Here is a 21043-nt window from a genome sequence, read left to right as displayed (position 1 = left end):
GGTAATCAAAACAGCGTGGTTCTGGTGCCAAAACAGAGATATAGACCAATGGAACAGAACAGAGACCTTGGAAGCAATGGCACACATCTACAACCATCTGATCTTTGACAAACCTGTTAAAAACAAACAATGGGGAAAGGATTCCCTGTTTATTAAATGGTTCTGGGAAAACTGGCTAGCCATGTACAGAAAGCTGAAACTGGACCCCTTCCTTACACCTTATACAAAAATAAACTCCAGATTGATTAAAGATTTAAACATAAGACCTAACACCTAAAAACCCCAGAAGAAAACCTAGGCAGATATAGACATAGGCAAGGACTTCATGACTAAAACACCAAAGGCAATGGCAACAAAAGCCAAAATAGACAAATCAGATCTAATTAAACTCCAGAGCTTCTGCACAGCAAAAGAAACAATCATTAGAGTGAATGGTCAACCAACAGAATGGGAAAAAAATTTTGCAAACTACCCATCTGACAAAGGGCTAATTTCCAGAATCTACAATGAACTAAAACAAATTTACAAGAAAAAAACAACCCCATCAAAAAGTGGGCAAAGGATATGAACAGACAATTTTCAAAAGAAGACATATATGAGGGCAACAAACATATGAAAAAATGCTCATCATCACTGGTCATTAGAGAAATGCAAATAAAAACCACATTGAGATACCATTTCATGCCAGTTAGAATGGCGATCATTAAAAAATCTGGAGACAACAGATGCTGGAGAGGATGTGGAGAAATAGGAATGCTTTTATACTTTTGGTGGGAGTATAAATTAATGCAATCATTGTGGAAGACAGTGTGGCTTTTCCTCAAGGATCTAGAAATAGAAATACCATTTGACTCAGCAATCCCATTACTGGGTATATATACAAAGGATTATAAATGAATGATTATAAATCATTCATTACAGCACTGTTTACAATAGCAAAGACTTGGAACCAACCGAAATGCACATAAAGTATAGACTGGATAAAGAAAATGTGGCACATATACACCATGGAATACTATGCAGCCATTAAAAAGGATGAGTTCATGTCCTTTGCAGGGTCATGGATATATCTGGAAACCATCATTCTCAGCAAACGGACACAGGAACAGAAAACCAAACACTGCATGTTCTCACTCATAAGTGGGTGTTGAACAATGAGAACACATGGACACAGGGAGGAGAACATGATACACTGGGGTCTATTAGAGGCTGGGGGCTAGGGGAGGGACAGGAGGGGGTGGGGAGATTGGGGAGGGATAACATTAGGAGAAATACCTAATGTAGGTGACAAGGGGATGGAGGCAACAAACCACTATAGCATGTGTGTACCTATGTAACAATCCTACAAGATCTGCATGTGTACCCCAGAACTTAAAGCATAATAAATAAAATCATGTTCAGTATCATATAGTCATTAGAATTATAAGGTTTGAAATCTGGTTGTCCTAGATTTGACCCAAGGTATCACCTCTTCTAGCTGCAAAGTGTTCATCAGGATCCTTAACCACTCTGTGCTCTTGTTTGCTCCTCTGAAAAGTGAGAAGAAAGTAATTGTGCCTACCTTTGAGAATCTAATGGGATAATTCGTGTCAAGCACTTATCACAGTGCCTGGCAGAACAAGCCCTCTGTAAAATAGATTAAACATAAATGTTTGTGTGTGTGAAAATATATGCATGTGTATGCATACATATGTATTTATTTATGATTTACGTGGTGCTCAAGTACATCATGCCCTGTGATTATATAGTACTCATAATGTTTTATGGAAAATGAGACACACATAAAATCAATAGGTGATACACACAGAATTTTTAGCAGCAGATTTATTTTACTAATTATGTATTGCAGAGGCCACTATTCAAAGTCTTTTATTCCCCTCACACACACCTACTAACTATAGAGATAGTTATCCTAGAAGCCTTTTAAATGGTACAGTGAAGCCCCCTGGGCTGTTTTAAAACCGTCACAGGCAACATGGAATGTTTGTATCAGATAATTTATTGGGTATCCCTTGACCCAGTGAAGCCCTGCCAGAGTTTTTGTTCCCCATGAAGCAGACTCAGAGAAGGAAATCTACCTTTCAGAAGCTTATTGGGTGGTGTCCTCATGTTTAATACTTGTGAAGGCAGTGAAAGAGGCAGGATTGGTCAGAAGAAGTTGGGCTGTGATTCAGCCACAGTGAGATCTCTGTCAACCCCATGGGGAGCTCTGGAGCTAGGATTCAAAGTTATCTTGAGTTGGAACTGGGGTACCTGGGCAGGTACCTTCATACCTCCTGCCTCCCTCATCTACCAGTCATTGGATGCAGGCTAGTCGCAGAAAAAGAGGCATGACCTTGAGCAAGGTGGCTTTTCTTAGCTCAGGGAAATTCCCAGAAGGGCTGGAAGCTGTCAGTAGCAAGCAGCTGGGGAATTCTTTAGTCCTTAAGGAGGATCTAGATGGCACCGCATGAAGTTCATACCAATCATTAGAACTAATTATTGTAGGGAATTGTGGTTTGATTCAGCCTAAGTTATCTGAACTCTACTTTTCTGTGATACTTCACACTTTTGCATTCTCTTCCACCCTTCCACAGCCATTTATTTTTTAAAAAAAGAAAAAAAATTTACTGGGCCTGGTGTGGTGGCTCACACCTGTAATCCCAACACTTTGGAAGGTGGAAGCAGGAGGATTGCTTGAGACCAGCCTGGACAACACAGTGAGACCTCATCTCTACTAAAAAAATTAAAAATTACCGGGATATGGTGGCCTATGCCTATATTCTCAGCTACTTGGGAGGCTGAGGTGGGAGAATCACCTGAGCCCAGGAGGTCAAGTCTGCAGCAAGCTGTGATTGTGCCACTATACTCCAGCCTGGATGACAGAGTGAGACCCTGTCTCAAAAAAAAAAAAAAAAAAAAGCTTTATTGAAGTATAGCTGATACGCAATAAACTGCACATATGTAAAGTATGTGATGAGTTTTGACCTATGAACACACCCGTGAAACCATCACTATAATCAAATTAATGAACATGTCTCTCACTTTCCAAAATCTACACATTTTAGTTTTAATCCATCTCTCTCATCCCAATCTTTCTCCCCCAATTCCTCTGATCTGCTTTGTCAAGCAGTTTTTATTTTTTCTAGAATTGTATATAAGTGTAAGTGATACTTCCACTTTAATGAGTGATACTTTAATGAGGACACGAAATAAAAAGACAAGGAAAGATTCTCTTCCTTTCCAAAAGTTCTCTTCATATACTCAGAGAAAGACCATCTGTACTAAAAATATAAGAAATTAGCCAGGCATGATGGTGGGCGCTTGTAATCCCAGCTACTTGGAAGGCTGAGGCAGGAGAATTGTTTGAACCCAGGATGCAGAAGTTACATTGAGCTAAGATCTCACCACTATACTCCAGCCTGGGCAACAAAAGTGAAACTCTGTCTCAAAAAAAAAAAAAAAAATGCATGAGTATTTTTACTTGTAGAACTGAGTGGCATTCCCTGTTCTGAGCTGAGCACTGTGGCTCACACCTGTAATCCCAGCACTTTGGGAGGCCAAGGCCAGAGGATGGGCCAGGAGATAGAGCCCAGGAGATCTAGATCAGCCCAGGCAACATAAGGAGACTCTGTCTCTACAAAAAAAAGAAAAGAAATGTGTACATAAACAAACACCTAGCCAGCCATGGTGGTGTGCACCTGTATTCCCAGATACTCTGAAGACTACTTGTATGTGTTTTTACTTTGTCTCCGTGAACTTCTATTTCCTCATCTTTGACATGGCGATAAGAATAGGGTGCTGATGTGGATTAAATTAGGACAATTGGTAGAAAAGAACCTGACGTGTAGTGGGTGATTTTTCCCAAAAGTCAGTTTTTTTGTTGTTTTGCCTCCTTACCAACCTGAGTCCTGTAAACTCCTAATACTGAGAATTATTCTGGCCCTTGAGTTAACATTTGAAGAATCAATTGGTTGAAAGCAAACTTCTAAAGCAATGGTGCTCAACCAGGGGCAGTTTTGCCCTCCAGCAAGCCTTTGCTAAAAATATGAGACATTTTTGACTGACACAAGTCGGTGTGCAGAGTACTATTGTCATCTAGAAGGTAGAGGCCAAGGATGGCACACAGCATCTTGCAGTGCATAAGACAGCTCCCATCACAAAGAATTACCTAGCCCCAAATGTCACTAATGCCCTGTTCTAGGTAAAGCGAAGCAGAAAAGTTTGTCTATTTGCATATCACATTGATGACTTTTGAAATTTGTCATGTAATAAATAGAATTTCCATTTTTTTCTTACCCCTCTATCCTTAGAAAGATCTCCCAGGATTGTCATCAGGATCCCATCCTTTCGGGTGCTCCAATCATAGTTTTGGAGTGAGCTATACAGCTCCTCATAAGGTCTTGGGTGAGCTCTTACCTTTCTTTAGGTCTGTTTCCTGAAGACAGCGACAGTGCTTTTGATGGTGTTTACTGCAGTGAGTAGTTACTCAGCACAACACAAGGAAAGAGGGTGTCTTATTATTCCCATTTTGCCAGCAAAGAAACGGAATCCTAGAGAGAGAAATTATGACAACAATGACCACGCAGCTAATGACTGGCTAATCCAGCCCTGGGCTTTCAACAACAAACCCAAAACCTTTTTTTTTTTTTTTTTTTTTTTGACAGAGTTTCACTCTTGTTACCCAGGCTGGAGTGCAATGGCACGATCTCGGCTCACCACAACCTCCGCCTCCTGGGTTCAAGCAATTCTCCCGCGTCAGCCTCCTGAGTAGCTGGGTCTACAGGCATGCGCCACCATGCCCAGCTAATTTTTGTATTTTTAGTAGAGACGGGGTTTCACCATGTTGACCAGGATGGTCTCGATCTCTTGACCTCGTGATCCACCCGCCTCGGCCTCCTGAAGTGCTGGGATTATAGGTGTGAGCCACCGAGCCCGGCCTTTTTTTTTTTTTTAACCGGAACTTTCCTAATGTATCTCATGGTCTTTCATGGTCATGGCTACAGAGTTTTATCACACTGTTGTTTTTGTAGCTATTTAATCCCCGCTGGTCTCACATTTGCAGGTAATTTTTAAGCTCCATGAAGGCAAGAGTACTGTTACCATCTCTTCTATTGAATATATCTGAAGCTGGGACAATACTTGTTAATTGTTCTACCTAAGAAATCCCTAATACTAGTAAGATTTATCATTTACAAGTTTAAGGAATATAAATCCCTCAGTATGTCAAAGTAGACTGAAAACTTTTTTGAACAGTACTTTGGCTCTAGGTATTGGCTCAAATTAATTCACATGGAGGAACCAGCATGCCCAGTGCCTGTTCTCTTTGGCATGTGAACCCTATGCTTATGTGTTTAGTTGTTACGGCCACAAAGTAGAATATTGATGGGGAGGAAGACACTTGTCAATAGGCACTTTACATGCTTATTGGCAATTAATTTTAAAAGATACCTAATGCCTAGTGGGTTTCTCATCACCTAGTGACACTTCATAAACAGAGAATCCCAAACCAGTGCATACAAATGCTGACAAATAAAAGCACCAAGAGGTTTGGTCTACCTATCAGAAACAGAAAAGACCTTGAAGGTTGTTTATTATATCATAAATCTTCCATTATAGTCTCCGTTATGTTGGTACCAGACTTCTTTGCTTGAAAAATCTGCTCTGAGGTACAAGGCAAGCGATTACTGAGTCTTCCCAGGGACTAAAACAAAATTCCCAAACAAAATGTTTTAGGGTTTTTAAAAATTAATTATTGGATGGGATTTGTTAACTACATGTACTAACAGATACTGTAGAATATTTAACGTTTAACTTACTGTTTGGGAGCTGCATATTCCTTCTTGGAGAGCTGAAGACAATGCAGGGTCACATTTTCTGTTTGAAAAGCACTGTGATATATTTCTTTCTGAATTTCTATTTCAGGTGGGAATTAATGTTATTCCAGTTTTCTCCTATTAACATCAGCACCTGAATATACTCAGCCAAAATAATAGATTGTCTAAAATAGTCTTTTTACCCAAGATAGGTAAAAAAAAAAAAAAAAAAAAAAAAATCAATACACAGTTCCCATCAGTATGGTAAATTACTTACAGTAACCACAGCACAAATTTCCCTTAACCCTTCTCTTTCTTGGCCCAGAGAAGGGGCCTTCAATTAACTGCTAATCATCTAAATGTAACCAAGTGAGTAACCAGGCTTGGTAGTGGGCTGTGCTCTCAGGTAGAAGTGAGAGATTAATTGGTCTTGGAAGGTTTTGTATGTATTCTTGCCAGCAAATGAGGCAATGGGTTGGCTGACCTTGGAATCCTTGCTAGCTCTGGTATTGGGTAATTCGTAGTCACCTTCAGGAAATCAGGCATTGGACTGGGGTTACTTAAGAAGCTGGATTTGCAATGCATTTCTAGGTTATGAAAAATGGAGGGCTAGCTCAGACCTGGTGTTGGTTATTGACTTAGAATAGGCTGCACAGAATGGAATCATGGAACTTGGAGTCCATTCCTAACGTCAGCTGAAACCCTTAAAATAAGGCTGCCTGAATTCCTTTGTGCTGAAAGTTGGAGGGACATGGAGGAAGGAGGGTAAAAAAAAAAAAAGTTACATTTGAAAGTAGCAGCTTGTAAGCCAACTATGACCCACATACACATAATTTATTTGGCTTTCATAGTATGGAAAAATTAGCAAATTTTAAATTTGGAGATTTCATAGTACTTCTGGATTTTCAGTTGTACCTAATTAAAAATAAAAGAAGTAGTAATACTTAACCTGTATTCTAGAATAGCAAGAATGGATTGGAATTGCCCATTTTAGGGAAAAAAAAATTGGTCTGCTACAGACAGTCTACCTTTTCTTTTCTTTCCTCCTTTTTTTTTTTTTAGATGGAGTCTTGCTCTGTCACCCAGGCTGGAATGTAAGGCTCAGTCTCAGCTCACTGCAACCTCTGCCTCCTAGGTTCAAGCAATTCTCTGGCTTCAGCCTCCTGAGTAGCTGGGATTACAGGTGCTTGCCACCATGCCTGGCTAAGGTTTTTTTTTGTGTATGTGTGTGTGTGTTTCTAGTGGAGATGGGGGTTTCGCCTTGTTGGCCAGGCTGGTCTTGAACTCCTGACCTCATGATCTGCCCACCCTGGCCTCCCAAAGTGCTGGGATTACAGGCATAAGCCACAGCACCTGGTTTGTTTTTTTTTTTTCCTTCTTTGAGATAGAGTGTTGCTCTGTCACCCAGGCTGGAGTACAGTGGCATAATCTTGGCTCACTAAAACCTCCTCCTTCTTGGTTCAAGTGATTCTCCTGCCTCAGCTTCCCCAGTAGCTGGGGGACTACAGGTGCATGCCACCACACCCAGCTATTTTTTTTTCTTTTTGTATTTTTAGTAGAGACAGGGTTTCACCATGTTGGCTAGGCCGGTCTCAAACTCCTGACCTCAGGTGATCCTCCCACCTCAGCCTCCCAAAGTACTGGGATTACAGGCGTGAGCCACTGCACCCTGCTTCTTTTCTTAGTCAGTCATCCCTTTTCTTAGTCGTCCCTTAGAGCATTTCTCTTTACACAATGATGTTAACCTGACAAGAGCATTTGAGTTTATGACCTCTGGTATAATTTTATAAGGAGGTTGTAGATGCATCAAGCATATGTAAGTATGCAGTCAGATTAAGGTGTGCTTCAAATAACTTGTAAGGAATTCTAACTGAAATACTCACATTTACCAATTATTAACTTTTTGCGAACCAATTTCTATAGGTTCATATTCTTACCCACTTATACCATGATAGGCTTTTGTGAAATGGGGAAAGGGATGGCAGTACAGTGACTTAACTGAGAATCCCTCATAAACTCGGACGTTTAAGTCAAGATTCTCTTGGTGCAAGTGGTACAAATAAGATCAACTATCTTATCCCCGTCCCCTGCCACATATTGACTTACAGAACCAGGAGTGCAGGGGTATTGACTTCAGGCCAGACTGTATTCAAGAAACCAAATAATGTTTTATTTCTCCCTCCTTCTCTGCCTTTCTCCTCTCACCCCACTTTTCTCTTTCCCAGCTCCGCTCTCTCTGTTGGCTTAATTCTCTAGAAATTCCCTCCATAGAGTGGTAAAGACAGCCACTAATAGCAAGTCTAGCATTATATTGTCCCTTGGGAAGTAGTTGAAGAAAGAAAGAGAACTTTTCTTTCCTTTTTTTTTTCTTTGAGATGGAGTCTTGCCCTGTCACCAGGCTGGAGTGCAGTGGCATGATCTTAGCTCAATGAAGCTTCCACCTCCCAGGTTCAAGCAATTCTCCTGCCTCAGCCTTCCAAGAAGCTGGAACTACGGGCACGTGCCACCATGCCCAGCTCGTTTTTGTATTTTTAGTAGAGATGAGGTTTCACCATGCTGGCCAGGATGGTCTCTATCTCTTGACCTTTTAACCCACCCACCTTGGCCTCCCAAAGTGCTGGGATTACAGGTGTGAGCCACCACGCTCAGCGAAGAACTTTCTTCTTAGTGGCCATAACGATCCCAGCAAAGAAACATATATATTCTGGTCTGGGTCACATACCCAGCATTAATTTTACAAGTATTTTTTTAGGCCTACATTGAGTAAGGCTCTAGCTAGATGCTTGAAAACCTCAAGGGAGCCCTGCTTTCATGGAGCTTACGTTATGGGAAGGAGTGGAAGTGAATCCAAAGATAAACACAATAAGCAAGAAAATTATATAGTACTTTGGAGGTAAAAAAAAAAAAAAAAGATATTATAGGGAAATTCCTTTTAACTGTTAAAAACCCTACCAGATGAGAAAAAAGCAGCTCTCAAAAGACTTTGATCAGAAATGAGCAGAGATGTAGTGTAGGCAAAAATGAAGTGTTCATATTGTTAGTTGTACAAATGGAAGGTTTTACTACTGGGAATATCATCACTTGTCTCACATGAGCTGCTTTGTGGTGGAAGGTAAAAATAAAGGAAGAGAGTAAGACCAAGCGTGAAACAGTGAAAATAGCCCTGCAAACTCCCTGCTGCAGGTTTCACACAGTCACATAGAGCTTCTTGGAGACTTCTTGGAGTACCTTCTCGTTCTTAGGTCTCTGTCTTTGCCTCTGCTGTTCCATGTGCCTTGAATGCCCTTCCAAGTAACATTCTTGATTTTTGGGTTTTTGTTCAAGGTCCCCAGATGAGTTAAATGCCACTCTTATGGGCTTGCAACCAACCTTATTTGTCCCTCTGGCAGGGAAATTATATTATTTATCCTTTTTGTTAGTTTCTAGTAGTCTAGCAGATTCGGTCTATGTTACCTGTACAGTCTGTGAATCTGTGTGATGGCTGCATTCAGAGACCCACCATTTCCCTGTCATTCTCCACCAAATGAACCATTATGCCCTTGTGCATAGTCATGCTATGACAGTGTTCCCACTGCTTGCGTTTAAGCCCTCAGAGATGAAGATGTTTTCCTGACCCTCAGCCTCTCATTTGCTCTTGAGTTCTGTTCTCTATGCAAGAAGTGGCCTTGAGGAGTATGCAGGTTTATATAAAGTATTTCTGGGTGGCAGTTTAGGGAGGTGGTTGAGAGCATGGCTTCTGCCTATATTTGTATCCCAGATCCGCAGGTTATTAAGTATAAGGACTCTAGCTGTTTTATATCTCTTAATCATAGATAATAATAGGACCTTCAGAAAACTGTTGAAAATGAGTTAATCCATGTAAAGCTACTAGGACAGTGTTTAACAGAGTAACTCCACCATAGGCATTTGGTATTATTATTACTACTGTTGTGAGAAGGAGGAGGGGATGAGGAGGAGGAGGAAGAACAAGAAGAGGTGGTGGCCAGCCAAGAAACAGTTGTACCCAAATGGTTTTATCATTGTGGTTCCAAGTTGCAAATAGTCCTATGTATGTATTATTTCATTTGACTCTCATGGTCATTCTATGAGACAGTGTAGTTTTCAACCCCATTGTAGAGATGCGTAAATTAAGACTCAGGTGTGCTTTCCTAGGAATTTATCTACTCCTTTTAGCTGTGATGCCAGGCTTTTGTGATTTGGCTTCTCATTTCTTTGTTCCCAAAATCCTAATTTTGGAGTAGTGGTGTGATTCGAGAAACCCAAGTTTGGGCTGTGGGACACCAGTTGCATGCACAGTGCCTGTTGCTCTGGCCCAGCCAGAACTGTGGTGAAGCCGGAAGCATTTGCTTAGTGCATGACACAGGCCCTTACCTGAGAGCAGTTTTGGAGCTAACCCAGTGCACAAAGGGCCATTTATTTGGGGAACTGTCCAGTGTTAATCTGTTTCTGGCAGAAAAGAGGCCTTGTAATTCATTCTGGGAAAAAGTGGCACACCCCTCCCCCCCAACCATTTGCAGTGGCACGGAGATTTCCCAATCGGACAGGGTTTGTGGCTACTCTTGGCTCACCTCCAGCTTGCCCTACCTCCAGCTTGCCCTGTCATTTCTAATCATGCCTTATGACATGCAATCATTTATCTTGAAAAGTTGTTCCAGACTGTCTGTTGCAATTCTCTGAGCAGAAAATGAAGGGCACTTGGAGTAGAGACCAGAGAGCAGGCTGGGCTTGAAATCCAGAGACATGGTCTAAACCTAAGTCTCTATGTCATCTCCTATGCTGTTTTAGGCAGGACAGCTTCTCTGTGCCTCACTTCTGCGTGTGGAGCACAATGAATCCTGTGCCATAGTCAGAAACTCAAATGTTCCTTTCATCTGTGATAGACTGAATGATATCCACCCAACAACATCAGATCCTAATCCCTGGAACCTGAAAATGTTACCTTATAAGGACAAAGGGTCTTTGCAGGTGTACTAAGTTAAGGATCTTCACATGGGGAGATTTTCTCAGATGGGCCCCAAATCCAACCCCAAGTGCCCTTGTAAGAGAAAGGCAGAGTGAGATTATACACACCCAAGAGGAGAAGGTGATATGAGAATGGAGGCAGAGATTTGTGGCCACAGGCAAGACGGTGCTGGCAGCTGGTAGAAACAGCATATCAGAGAACAGATTGTGCCCTACAGCTTGCAGAGGGAGTGGAGTGTGGCCCTTCCAACACGTTGATGCTAGCCCAATGGAACAGATGTTGAACTTCTGACTTCCGGAACTATGAGGAATAATTGTTTGAACCCCTGTGTTTGTGATAGTTTGTTATGGCAACCATAGGAAATGAATGAACTACTCTGCGATTCTTATCCCTCACATTTTCTTGCTGCTCGTCTGCTCAGCAAGGTTTGTAGTCTCACTTGGCATGCGTTGAAAAATAGAAAAAGGTACTTTTCTTTCTTTAAGCCTCATTTAGTCTCTTGTTCTCTGTTCCTTTCAATTGGCATGTGTTTCTGTGGTCAACACAACAAAATGGAGCCTCCTCCCTCTATACGTCCAGTTTCCTGCTGCTGCTGCTGCTGCTGCTGCTGTTTTACCCAACAGCTTACAATCAAGTCTCTTACATCTTTTCTGATGTAGGTAATTTAATCATCTTGACAGCATCGATTTGTAATAAAGATGCTAACCGTTATGTTAATTTAGTAGCACTAAGGATATGTGTTCAATAAATACTTATAAGCACTACTGTGTGCCAGCACGGAGGCAGCACCAGGTAATCTTGGGGGTAATAAGGCATCTGACAGGTGAGACCCCCCCGCAGCATGTTAGGGTCCTCCAGAGAAACAAAACCAGTTTGTTTTTTGGGTATTTGCACAGTGTGAGCATATCTATACACACATATACATGTACATGCAGAGAGAGATTTATTATAAGAAATTGACCCGTGTAATGATGGAGGCTGACAAATCCAGAATCTGCAAAACTAGTGTCCCAGGTGGAGTTAACAGGCCAGAAGCTGCTGCTGAACCAGGAAGAGCTAATGTACTAGTTTGAGTCTAGAGGATGGCAGGCTGCTATAAAATTAAGAACCAAAGCCCCAGCGCAAAGGCCATTAGGCAGAAGAATTCTCTCTTAGTCCAGGGAGGGTCAGCATTTTGTTTTACTCAGGCTTTCAACTGCTTAGATGAGGCCCACCCACATTATGGAGGGCAGTCTGCATTATCCACTTTACCAATTTAAATGTTAAGCCCATCCCCAGTCACCCAGAATTGCTAATGACTTGTTTGACTAAGTACCTGGGCACCTCATAACCATGTCAAGCTGGCATATAAAAGTAACCATCACACTTGCTTTTGTGGTGCTGGGATTCTAGTGGAGCACATGCAGGTGTGCTTTTTCTGTGTATGCTCAAGCTTCAGACTGCAGCCAAGCTCTAACTCTCCAAGATTGCTAGCAGAGCACCATGCTCCTGCTGTGGGAATATCCTCACCGAATATTCCCTGGCCTGTACAAGGAGTTCTAGAGAATCTCTTTAACTCTGAAGACACCTAATAGGGCTAATCAATTCAGAGCTGGGTTGCAAGAGGTCCCTCTGATTTCTCTAAGTTCCACCAGCATATGCCTATGCTTACCTTACCACCAGTGAACTCAGAGCTTTGGGGTTCCAGGAGAGTCCTGAAGGAATAAGAGCATTCAAGAAAAGGAGAATGTTTTAATTGTTTTTCTTTAATTCTATCATGTTTATTCTTTTCCATATCCCAAGTGCTCTCAAAAGAAAAAATATCACTAATACTACCAGAATTTCCTCCTTCCAGCACATCCTCTCTTGAGCAGTGACTCAACGTCTTGCTCGGAAATGGGGCCCCCAGACATTGGTGGCTCGGGTTGAACATATGAGTCATCTCTGATATCTGCCTTTCCCTCAGACCCCACTTCTGGGCATTGTAATGCTATTAAAAATATATCCACAATTTTCCTGTTTCTTATTTTTCCCCTCCATTCCAGTACAAAAACACTGATACCTCCTGTTTAGATGACTGTGGTAGTCCATGGACTCTTCTTTCCTCCCATACATACCTCTGACCCGAATCCATTCTCTACATAGTGACCAGGGGGATTCTTTTAATACGGATACCATGACCAAATTATCCCTGCTCAGAACTTTACACATCCAGAAGAGTAGAATCCACAGTCCTCTCCAGGGCGTCCGAGGCCCTGTGTGATCTGACCCTGTCTTCTCTGAGACCTCTTGTCTCACCTGCTCTGTCCTAGTGACACCAGTCTCCCTGTCATTCCTCTATTTGTGTTGATGATTCTGTTCCCTCATTCTAACTTTCTGGTTCCGTCATCGCCCCTTCAAAGAGGGCTTCCTATTCTAACCACCCCAACTATAATAGCCCCCATCTTTTTAATAGGGGTTCCTGTCTTCCCCTTCATTCTGCTTTTTCTTCAGAGCATTTATGACTGTCTGAGATCATATGTCTGTCTCTAAATCTAAATCTAGTTGTTGGTTTATTTGTGTGTCACCTTCCTTACACACTAAATGGTGAGCCCCAGGCAGGCAGAAGACACTACTCATCTCCATATCCACAGCACCCCAAATAGTGGCAGGCACATAATGGTGCTCAATAAATACTTGGAAAAGAGTAAAAGGCAGGGGATAAGATCAATGTGAAAAAATTTTAGCTTCTTCTAACCCCTAGAGTCTGTGAGCTGGTGAAGGGCCCAGCAGCCCAGGTCACCTAATAACTGCTATAACCAGTTCGATGGTATCAGGCAATTCAGTCAATGCTTCTTGTTTGAGATTGGGTTGAGTTTTCACTCCTTCATCCTTCTCTGTATTGACAGAGGACTGCAGATCAAGATGGCCAAGAGACTCCTGTGAGAGGAGGCAGGGAATGTTCAAGCTGGGATGGTGCTCCTGTGTTGTCTGTCTATGATAGCAGCCCCTGTCTTTATTCATTCATATGGCAACTTTTAAAAAATCTTTGCTCTATCAGTAGGTTTTGTCTAATTCTTGCTTCCTCCTTAAGTCCTACATTACGTGTCCATTACTCATCAACACCTTCCTGATGCCCAGACCAGGTTAGATTACCCCGTTCCTAACTCTTATATTTGCCTCTCTTAGCATTCGTCACATACCTGTAGACATTTGCCATGAGCTACCTTCCTTGTCAGCCTGAAGGCTTCAAAAGTGACCCTGTCTCCTGTGTTCATCATTGTACCCAGGGGGAGTGACAAAGTAACAGGGGCATAGTGAGTGTTCAGTAAATGTTTGTTGAACTAACAACTGAATTTTATGATAAGCAACAAAAATTAACATAAATTATAAAATAATTTGATTGATTGCTTACTTATCACTTCCCTGATACCTCATCAAAACAGTACCACACTTATTTGGACATTTATTTATTTTGTATTCAGCAGGAGGTGGTGGAATAGGAGATTGACGGGACATTTGTTCCTAGAAATGATTTAATTATTACAAAAGTTTTCCAGAACCACCAGTCTGTAGAAAATACCCCAGGAAGACCATGAATCAGATTTTGTTAAGGTTTTTGATGTACTGATCATGATCTTTCCTAGAAGTGATTTTATCAGGAAATTTTGAAATAAATGTTAATCTTTCTTGAATAGCAACCTTTCTATTTTCCTATCAAGGAAGACAAAGCACAATTGAATGTATAGTGGGAAAAATTAGGACAAGCTCTCATGTTTTAAATTTTCTTTAACTTCTCAATTTCTCTTCCAACAGAGTAGAAATAATTATGTTCTCAGGATTGGGATTAAATAATTTGAGCAGTTGGGCATTTAATATGTGAAATGTTCATAAGCGTGATTGTATCACAAAGGAAATGAACAGACTTGTATAACTTTTTTATAACTGATGGAATTTTCTGACTCATATCTCTAAACCCAATGCTATTAACCCACCAAAGTAGAAATAACATTCTGGTAGGGCTACGTATCTATACCTTGACAAATCAGATGCATTTATGGAACGGCTGGGGCTACAGGTTTATAGGAAGGCATCAAACAAAGAAAAGTTGAGCTGTGTGCCCTGGAATAAAACCCTCCCTCTGATGCCTTAACACTGTGTTCTAATGATGGCCGAGCCAGCTTAAGACAGAAGCAGCTGTGTGTCTTACCAGTGCCTCTGCAGTCTCGCTAGGAAATGCCACAGCATGTGAAACCATAGCCCAGATAATTGGGAACAGAAAGGAGGGAGGGTGATCTACATTTTTATGTTGGGAGGGATTAAGGTCATTGGAGCTTCAGAGGGTATTTTATGCAGTGTTTGTAAGTTTATGACATGTATGAAGAGGTAGATGTCTGTTATTTGGAGGCCAGTTATCCGTATAAATGATATTTAAGCCCCATTCTTTGTTTCCAGAGTGAAACTTCTGGACCAAGGTCAGACAGTGAGCAGAGCACTGGACTGTGGGACTGTCCTGTGAGCCTGGCACTCGGGCTCACCATTCCTTAGCACTCCTCTACTTTTTTACCTTTGTGTATGCCAGCAGCCAGAAATGGGGAAAGGGAAGGAAATCTAAAGCCATCTGTTTGACTTCTTAAAAACATGTAAATTCAAGTCACAAAACCAACTGCTGCTATAACAGATTATCACAAATTCCCATGGCTTTAAACAACACAAATGTATTGTCTTATAGGGATCAGAACTCCAAAAATGGGTTTCATAGGGCTAAATTCAGCATGTTGGTGCAGCTGCTTTCTAGAAGGTGTGGGAGAGAATTCATTTCCTTGCCTTTTCCAGCTTTTAGAGGCTGCCTGATTTCCTTGCCTCTTGGCCACTTCACTCTGACCTCTGCTTCCATTGTCACATCTCTCTCTCTGGCTCTCCCATCTCCTCTTTCACTCCTAAGGACCCTTACGATTAGACTGGACTCACCTGGATAATGAAGGCTACTCTCCCATCTCAAGATCCTCCTTACCTTCATCACATTTGCAAGTCCCTTTTGTCGTGTAAGATAGGAAATTAACAGGTTCCAGAGATGAGAACATGGACATCTTTAGGGACCCATTAGTCCACCAACCAGAGAAGGCAATGGGAATTACTTGAGCCTGATTTTGTCCTTTCCTTCCTTTTCATTCTCATGATTACCACTGTCTGCCTGGTATTGCCAAGCCTGAACTCTAGTTACATAGGATTCCCCTAACAAATGCAGGTTCCACTGAAGCTTCAGACCTCCACCCCCAACCACCGCAAACATGCACACATCCAAAAACACACTTCCTCTCCAGGCATCAGCCCAGGACCACGTCTATATTAGTACAATTCTCACCATTGCTGCTTATTAAATATCTCACTTCTGGGCACATGTTGGAAGTACAATTGGTGGCTCTTTTGTGGGTGGAAATGTTCATGCAATTAGTTCTGGCCAATGATTTATAAATGACTGAGCACTGATGGCATGAAGATCTTCTAGCACCTTCTCTTCTCCCTCTGTTACATTGATCAGCAGCATTCAAGATGGGCAGACTTGCAGTTGACATGCAGAATAAACTGGAAGTGAGGTTTGTTGTAGTCACTGGTATGTTGGGGTTGTTTTTTACCACAGCATATAAACTAACTTATCCTGACTAATGCCCTTAGCAAAGGTTAAAAGGCAGGAAACCAGAAGCATAAACAACACAAACTGCTGCTAACTGGTCTTCTCCGTTCTCCTGTCTCCTTGTGAAATGTGTATAATACACCTAAAGACATCATTCATCACATGTTGTTGACTCTGTCTTTTCTTCATTTGTGGAAATGAGAAAAGATAGGCAGATGCGATGAGTAGGAATGTCAGAGAAGAGTAGAGGGTCGTGCTATGGGCATTTAGCAATCATCACTCTCTTTATTTCTTGCAGTAAATGCTCAAACAAGAAATAAGCTTATTTTAGGGCAAGCACAGAGTGGAGGAGAATTTGATAGAAATCACACTAGGAAGAGAGGTATGTAGGGAAATAAACTTTGAAGGGAGGCCATGCCAGCTGACCACAGCCCAGGGTGTCTGCACATTGCAGGCACTCATACCTCGAGGTGCCTTGTTTTTGCCCTCTTTGGATGTCCTTATTTATTTATTTATTTATTTTTGAGATGGAGTTTCACTCTTGTTGCCCACGCTGCAGTGCAATGGCACCATCTTGCTCACTGCAACCTCCGCCCTCTGGGTTCAAGTGATACTCCTGCCTCAGCCTCCCAAGTAGCTGGAATTACAGGCGTGCACCACCACACCCGGCTAAATTTTTGTATTTTTAGTAGAGATGGGGTTTCTCCATTTTGGTCAGGCTGATCTCGAACTCCCAACCTCAGGCCACCGACCTGCCTCGGCCTCCCAAATTGCTGTGATTGCAGGCGTGAGCCACCGTGCCCCACTGAATGCCCGTTTTACCCTGCTATTATCCCTCTCAGACCTGCTAGGCCCCTTGCGTTCGGCCAATAATTGGGATTAAGGCGTAGCTCCCACCCACTAGAGATAGAACCTCCAGCCCAATGCCAGGGGCACAGCAGGAGTGTCAATTACCTGCAGATTAAAACTGGACTTTCAATGCATGTTTCACAGAAATGTCATTATATCCTGTGCTACACATTGCTAGAGTTTCTATATATACCACCGTTAGAGCATCCGGTTCTTCAGCTGGGTTGTCAGTGACTTGGCCTCCTGCGGGCCAGCCTAAGAATCCATCCCCCAAAGAAGAGCATTGTTTCTATGGAAACCTCCAATTTGTGACCCAAATATCCAGGTTAAGGTTTTCCTATTTTATCTAACTGAATGTGTGAGTCACCCAATCTAACTGGATGTGTGAGTCAGTGGGGTTTCCCAATGTTCAATTAAAAGTTAGGGTTCTCTTTTAAATACGTGTATTTTTTCATCCAGATAATCCATTTATGTCAGCAATAATAATGGAGGACCTTTATTCCAAAATGTCTGTGTTTAGGTAGAAACTTCTGTGATGGCAGGCTTAGCTAAGACCAAAATGGACATCTTTCTTCAGCAAGCAGTTCATTTGCTTTTCCTTTTATTTCTTAAAACCCTGCAGGGCGAGCCCTGCTGAGACTTACTGACAAAAAGCTCGAGCGAATGGGGATTGCCCAGGAGAACCTCCGGCAGCACATCTTACAACAGGTGCTCCGGCTGAAGGTGCGAGAAGAAGTCAGAAATCTACAGTTACTCACACAAGGTACCCTGTTGCTTCCTGATGGGTGGACGGAAGGGGAGATGGGAAGAAAGAATACCTTACTAATATGGCAGACGGGAGCCAGGGAGATTTGTCATTGTTTCTTCGCAGAATTTTCTTCATAGAAAAAAGTATACAGATTTAAAAGTTATTTCCCTCCAAAAACTTTTGTCGTAGCTCACTAGAGAGAAGGATTTACAAATAAGTAATGGATGAGCAAACAGAATTATCTGAGCTAACTTCAAGGCCATCACATACAGCTGGATGGATTGTATACTGCGCAACCCCAAAGAATATCAGTCACACTGATCAGGGTACGATTGCACTCACTAGAGTTGTATGGTGTGCAGCCTGCATGACTGTACAGTCCAGCTCTAGCTGTCTTTACCTGGCTTTGAATTGTGAGGGGGCTTTAGAGTTTAAGTGATTCTGTAGTTACTATGGCCAGTGATATAAGTATAACTTTTGTTGTATTTTTATTTTGCTTTTCACTGGTTAGTGGGAGAAAAACATTTTAGATATGTATAAATATACATGAATGTATTATACACACACACTTTAGAGATTGTGAGAACCCCATTTAACTTCTTGTAAGTAGAATAATTTTTAAAATAGACCATAGTGAATCTAGGACTGGACTGTTAAGAAGAGTATATAATTCTTAACAGGAATTATAAATAACTTCAATACGAAGAGAGCACTTAAGATCCCGATGACTGTGGAAGTCACGAAATAAAGCCAGAATTTGAAGAAAGCTCTAAGTTACACTATATGTAACTTCAATGTCTACATAAGATTTGGTTGCTATCAACCTTCATTGGCTATAACCTTTATTTGTTTTATTTTAGCGTCCATCGTATATCATTTTAAATGAAAGGATGATAAAATATGTATTTTCGAGAGCCTTGAGTATTTGTCATTCTGCAGAATATTGTAATTACGTGCATACTGATACTGGAGAAATCTGGGTCAGCCAAGTTTCATTATTGCATTTAGATTAACCTAATAATAGTCCATTGGGAAATAATGTGTTCTCTGAAAGATGACTATTCTAGAAGGATAAATATAGACTTCAAGGGATAATAAAATAGTATTGTTTATTTCATATGCATTATTTGCATTTTGTCCCTAGAGACTTCCAGTGGTGAATTTATAGGTACTGGTACACTGAATGATTTAAATTTGAATGTGAAATACTGACATACTTTTTAAGTTTCTTTTAAGAAGTAGATAGAAATATGAAAATTATGATAAGAAAGTCTATCACAGTGCTGTTTGGAAAACAGAAAATTTAGACGTAAACTGGAGGTCCAGCAATATGAAAAGAATCAAGTAATTCTGCTTAAATAAAGCGGTTATTAAAATTATATCTTCAAAGAATATAAGTACTTAAGAAGTCATACAAGGTGGGGGGAAAGCCATGTGTAAAATTGTGTGTATAATATAAGCCCAATTTTGTAAAAGCCATATATTCTTATATGAATAGAAGAAAGGACTGCAAGTGAATATGCCAACCATTTTAATAGTTCTCTCTGAATTGTGGGATAAGTGGGTGATTTTAATTCTTATTTTTTCAGTATTTCCCAAATCTTCTTCAAATTCATATTACAATTATAATCAGAAAATGCAAGTATGCATATGTTTTAAGCTTCAACCACAAGCAAAGTTCTTCCCAGGTTCTGTTTAGTGTCTGTGGTTTTTGCAGCTCATTTTTTCCCTCTGGTGACAATCTATAGAATGAGGCCTAAACTCACACGTGATGCATTGTGTGTGCCTTTGACTCTTCCTCTGCTAGTGTCAGCCTGCGATGTGTTTGCTTTGGAGAATCATTTCTACAGCTCTTGTTGCCCTAGATGCATAATATATAAGATTTTTCTTAAGATAGTACTTAGGTCTATTAAGCTAAATATACATTTGTGTTCTGGGAAGATAATGCTCAGTTCAGCCTTTTCAATTCAGTAATTGTCACTTTCTTTAGCTTTGAAAGGCTGTACATTTTTAATTCTTTCATTCAGTTCCCTTTGGAAGGCAGCGTTGTTCTCGAGCTCTTGAATATTTTGTCTGTGCTGATATTACACTTTTTATTGCTTGTTTTTCACATGTTTTGTTTTTGATTTTGGTTTTGGTTTATTCGAGACAGGGTCTCACTCTCTTGCCCAGGCTGGAGTGCAGTGGTACAATTTTGGCTTACTGCAATCTCTGCCTCCAAGTTCAAGCGATTCTCATGCCTCAGCCTCCCAAGTAGCTGGGATTACAAGTGTGCGCCACCACACCCGGCTAATTTTTTGTATTATTAGTAGAGATGGGGTTTTGACATGTTGGCCAAGTTTGTCTGAAACTCCTGGACTGAAGTGATCTGCATACTTCAGCCTCCCAAACTGCCGGGATTAGAGGAATGAGCCGGTTCTTCACATGTTAATGCTCAAACCATGTCAGGCATCCTTCAGAAAATCCATAGCCTTATTGAAGTAATAGTTTCTTTAAAAAAAATAAAAAGGAGGGAAGGCCGGGCACGGTGGTTCACGCCTGTAATCCCAGCACTTTGGGAGGCCTAGGCGGGTGGATCACAAGGTCAAGAGATCGAGACCATCCTGGTCAACATGGTGAAACCCCGTCTCTACTAAAAATACAAAAAATTAGCTGGGCATGGTGGTGCGTGCCTGTAGTCCCAGCTACTCAGGAGGCTAAGGCAGGAGAATTGCCTGAACCCAGGAGGCGAAGGCTGCGGTGAGCCTAGCGCGCCACTGCACTTCGGCTTGGGTAACAAGAGCGAAACTCCGAAACTCCGTCTCAAAAAAAAAATAAAAAAATAAAAATTAAAAAAATAAAAAGGAAAGAAAATTGACAAGTTGTTTTTATGTTTTATGACTGATAATAGACGTTCTAAACACCAGTTAGAGTTAAAATATTTTGGGCCTAGGTTTGCTATAATAAAAATATTAGAATTTCATTCCACTCAAGTGAACTGATTAGTTTAACATATATATCATGTAGAAGTTCACCATAGGGGTAATAGATGATTCAAGAATGAATATTTGATTCTTCATCTCTGTAAATATTATTTAGCAGAAACAATATGCTGA

The 21043-nt window shown here is 41.2% G+C and overlaps 1 protein-coding gene across 4 annotated transcripts in view; it reads left to right on the top strand.

Annotated features, from left to right (window-relative positions):
* SAMD12 (sterile alpha motif domain containing 12) overlaps positions 1 to 21043 on the top strand; it is a 479717-nt gene that overhangs the window by 206827 nt on the left and 251847 nt on the right. For all 4 annotated transcript variants that reach the window (XR_005200699.1, XM_017530688.2, XM_037739309.1 and 1 more), the window contains exon 4: positions 17823 to 17963. Coding sequence is in view for 3 of the 4 variants with exons in the window: in XM_017530688.2 (XP_017386177.1) it covers positions 17823 to 17963 (141 nt within the window). In the remaining variant the exon portion in view is untranslated. The remainder of the gene's footprint in view (positions 1 to 17822; positions 17964 to 21043) is intronic.

This window comes from Cebus imitator, unplaced genomic scaffold, assembly GCF_001604975.1.
Source record: "Cebus imitator isolate Cc_AM_T3 unplaced genomic scaffold, Cebus_imitator-1.0 Scaffold68, whole genome shotgun sequence".
In the NCBI taxonomy this organism is placed as follows: Eukaryota; Metazoa; Chordata; class Mammalia; order Primates; family Cebidae; genus Cebus; species Cebus imitator.
Note: the sequence above shows the minus strand (reverse complement) of the source record. Positions and strands in the feature narration are given on the sequence as shown.